Raw genomic sequence first — 4,174 nt, 5'->3', positions numbered from 1 at the left:
AGTACATAATAGAATATTGTTGTCAACTAAGTTTTTTTTTTCTCGATCTAATTTCAATTTCATTAAAATCAAGAAGGGAAACATAGCTGGATCCAAAACTTAGCAGATCCAACACAAACATGCCATTCATGTACCCATCAAAAAAGGGAATAAGGTACTAACACGAAGAGAATAAAAAACCAGAAATACAATCGATAATAAAAGTCATCTGACCATAGTAAAAGCTTAAAAAAGAAAGAGCATGGATCAGACAAAAATATTTATTTCATGAAAGATGTATCTAAATTGAATTTTTTCTAACCTCAAATGTGTGAACAAAGTTTAAAGTTCAAATATAAGAAATAAGATTTTTAAATATAAAGATCTTATTATCTTTTTTTTAAAAAATTTAACACCATTATTCTTGAGGGATTAGAAGTAAAACACAGAATTTTATATGAGGAAAAAGATCCTCATGATATTATGTGAGAAAATATCTTATCAAAAGGGATTTATGTGATTTTTATGATGATGATGGTATGCGTTTCCTTAAGGTTGTTTCGACCACGATAAACAAAGATCATTCTGATCAAGCTTGCAATTGACTCCCTCTCAGAACTTTGTTTGATTGAATTTTGGCTTTTGCATAACATCTTCAATCAGCAGAGTGATGTTAAGGTAAGAAGACCCACCCTGTGCTACCGCCTTCTCTGCCGTAGCTGCAAGCTCTGCTGCTTTTTTTCTTCTTTGCTCTCCTTCCTCTCCTGCATCCATTAATTTGTCTATAGCCTTCTTAATATCTTCAGCCTTCACCAATGCCCCAGACTTGTCTTTTTCGCCAAAGTGCATAACAACCTGCTGAGTCCCAACCCCGACTCCTATATCTAGTACTTGCACAATGAGTTTCTCATTATAAAACTGCTCGGCAAACAAAGGCCATGTAATCATTGGAACACCGGCACAAATTCCTTCAAGCGTTGAATTCCAGCCGCAGTGTGTTAAAAATCCTCCAATTGCCTGGTGAGATAAAATTAGTACTTGAGACGCCCAGCCCCTTATTAAGAGGCCTCGTCCTTTTATCCTTTCCTCATATCCCACTTCATCTAACCATGTCTCCATCTCTTCTCTTTTATATCCTTCTCTTAAGACCCAAATGAATGGCCTGTTTGAGGCTTCCAAGGCTATGGCAATCTCAATTAACTGCAAAGATGGTATGCGATTCAGGGTTCCGAAGCAAACGTAGATTACAGAGCCTGCTGCCTGGAAATCAAGCCATTTCATGCATTGGTTTTCATCTATCGCGGGTATTCTACCCCGTTCAGCCTTATCTAAGATTTCCCTGTTGCATAATGATACAGGACCGATGCACCAAACTTTAAATCCAGTGGCTTCTCGATATGCTTTCACATATTCTGTTTCCAATTCCTCAAAACTATTCAGGAGAACTCCAAATGCTCCTGCCTCAGAAGCTTTCACAGTTTGGCGGAAAGCCATCAAATCTTTATTGGAACGTGGATTGAATGATGAAGGCAACTGGGCTTTTGTGAATTCAATTCGATGAGGTAATCCGGGTATCACAAAAGGTTCTGAATCAGAAAAATGCTCGTAGACCATGGATTTGTGCAAGTTGTGAGAGCATATATGAGTGAAGCTGCTGGTCCCATCAAATAATATCCTTGGAATCTGGAACTTGGAGGCAGTAGTAGCTATCCAAGGAATATTTTTGTCTGTCACTATGCAACTTGGAAATGGTTTCATCCCTTGCAGTGCTTCTTCAAGGGGTTCTTGCAACATGCTTTGTGCTGTCAAGAATTTGCCTACCAAGTCTAGTGAAGGTAGGCGGTCAATACTTTCACAGCCTTTGGGCAGGCCAACCTCAGTTGAAGGGAACTGGAGTTGTAAGAAATTGATAGGTAATCCAGATTTAATGGCACGTTCAATGACTGAACCAAATCGAGTAGCGTTTAGCGGGGTTATAACCATGGTGACAGCTACGTTCCGCTCTCCCAGTAATCTAGCAATATCCATCAGGGGGATAATGTGGCCTGGACACATCAAGGGTACGAACAGAAAGTGAGGTTCATAGCTTTCCATGTTCATTGCTTTGTGAATTTCTGGGCAGAGTGACAATGATCCGGACGAATATGTAATATTTGATTAAATAGAAGCTAATGCTTATTGATTGGAATAATCTTTGATTAATATAGCAATTTATTCGGTGTCCCTTATCGGCTTGCTGTCATTGTCTAGCTGTTTTTAAGGTGCTTGTGACGTAAGAGCCTACATATGCATATGTAGATAATTAAACATATACAATGATGTCTCAATGTCGTTGCCCTGCCAATTTGACTCTCAATCTTATCGGTTTCTCATTCTGGTCTTCAAATGCTGTCTCATTTGGCAAATTCATTTAATCAGAGTCGGTGGTAAGCGGCAACAGTTTACTCTGTTCCTTCGCGTTCATCATGAGACGACTTCTAGGGCAAATCCAAACAGTAAATATGTTGTTATCAGGCATGGAACACAGGAATCCGACTGCATCAAAAATTACCCATGTTTTAAAATCTTCCAGCTAATAAACTACAGTTGAGGATTTTCTCCATAAAAACAGTATATACATAACAGTTTTTTAGAGAAAATTGTGAGCAATGATTTTTTTGATAAAAACATTTTAAAAATAACCATCCAAATGAATTTAACTATTTTTAGTCATATTTAGTCATGATTTGACAAAAACACATTTTAAACTGTTTCAAATAAATTAAACCATTCATCACAATTTTTTTCATTTATATTTCGAATTTCTCTCTCTCACCATCCCACTCTCTTAAATTTTATCGATTTATCTCTTCAACATTCGTCTGCTATGCTTTCGATTTTTCTCTCATGCGTTTTCAGATTTCTCTTTTTTACATTTTCAAAACACCAAACAATGATTTTGACGTGCTTGGGTGGGTGGTTATTTGAAAAATTCGATTTTTAGATATTTTGGATAAAACTAAAATGATAGAAATAATTACAGATGTATGAAATAATTTTTAATTGAATCAATTCGAGACTTAGATATCAATAAACTCAAAATTTAAAAATTTATAAACTTAGGTTTTTAAAGAATTTTTTTTTTATTTTTAGTCAAAGTAGATGTTTTAGATAAAAAAAATTATATTTTAATTTATAAAAACATGGTAAAAACACTTTAATCGGTGCCAAATTGTCAAAAAAAATAAAAAAAAAAAGAAAGAGTTGAGATGATTTAAAGTTTTAGTTCATAAGTAACAACAACATTTTAAGCATTAAGGTGTAACAAAATCTTTTTGAATATGTCATGTAACAACAATATTTTTTCAACATGACGTATAACAATAATATTTTTTTTCAACATTGGTGTGTAACAACATTTTTTAACCATGACGTGTAATATGTTTTTATACATGACGTGTAACAATAAATTTTTTTTTTCAACATGACGTGTAACAACAGTATTTTTTTTCAATATGACGTGTAACAACCTAACCATGATGTGTAACAACAATATTCTTGTGCAACATGACGTGTAACAATCTAACCATGATGTGTAATATGTTTTTGTACATGACTTGTAACATCATAACGTGTAATTTCATTAACGGTAATTTTATTCAACTTGGTTAAAAATAGTTAAAATTATAAAGAATGTTATTTTTAAAAACATCATATCTTTAAGGGTTATTTTTTAAAATGATATGTTTTTATATGATAAAGGATTTTTAAAGCATATATTAGAAACGTACACCGTACTTTTTTTTTTCTTTTCGCTTAATCAAAATGATAATTTTATTAATCATCCCAAAAGGGTAAAAACTGGAAAGGTCCAAGAAGAACAAAAAAAGCAGATCAAATCCAAAAGTGGTCTACCCGCTATTGTTACTTGCGAGTTCAGGAACCCGACCGCTAGACGTGAAAAAATTTAGGGAGTCGCCACCAATCTTTTTTTTTGCCTAGGTGTGATTGGCCATCTAATTTTGTTTTATTCAACGAAATCTTAAATTAATTTTAGATCCATCGAAAGAACTATAAATTGGTCTACGTCTCTTTCAGATTTGGGTTCAAGAGTACGGTTATGCACAAAGAAGGGTTAGCACTCTTGTGAGTCTCGTTCCACGAACAATACCATTTAATCATTTGTTATCTTAAGCCATTAACTTGTTCTTATGTT

The 4,174-nt window shown here is 34.2% G+C and overlaps 1 protein-coding gene across 1 annotated transcript; it reads right to left on the bottom strand.

Moving 5' to 3' along the window:
- Positions 478-2,185, bottom strand: LOC18598085 (UDP-glycosyltransferase 73C3). The gene has a single exon (XM_018120828.1). The coding sequence runs from the start codon at positions 2,077-2,079 to the stop codon at positions 592-594; it is 1,488 nt and encodes a 495-aa protein (XP_017976317.1). The 5' UTR covers positions 2,080-2,185; the 3' UTR covers positions 478-591.

Source organism: Theobroma cacao, chromosome 5 (assembly GCF_000208745.1).
Source record: "Theobroma cacao cultivar B97-61/B2 chromosome 5, Criollo_cocoa_genome_V2, whole genome shotgun sequence".
Taxonomy (NCBI): Eukaryota; Viridiplantae; Streptophyta; class Magnoliopsida; order Malvales; family Malvaceae; genus Theobroma; species Theobroma cacao.
This window is presented reverse-complemented; position numbering and strand designations above follow the sequence as displayed.

Excerpts from the sequence above, each read along its gene's own strand:
- LOC18598085 (XM_018120828.1), bottom strand. The coding sequence starts at position 2,079 with ATGAACATGGAAAGCTATGAACCTCACTTTCTGTTCGTACCCTTGATG.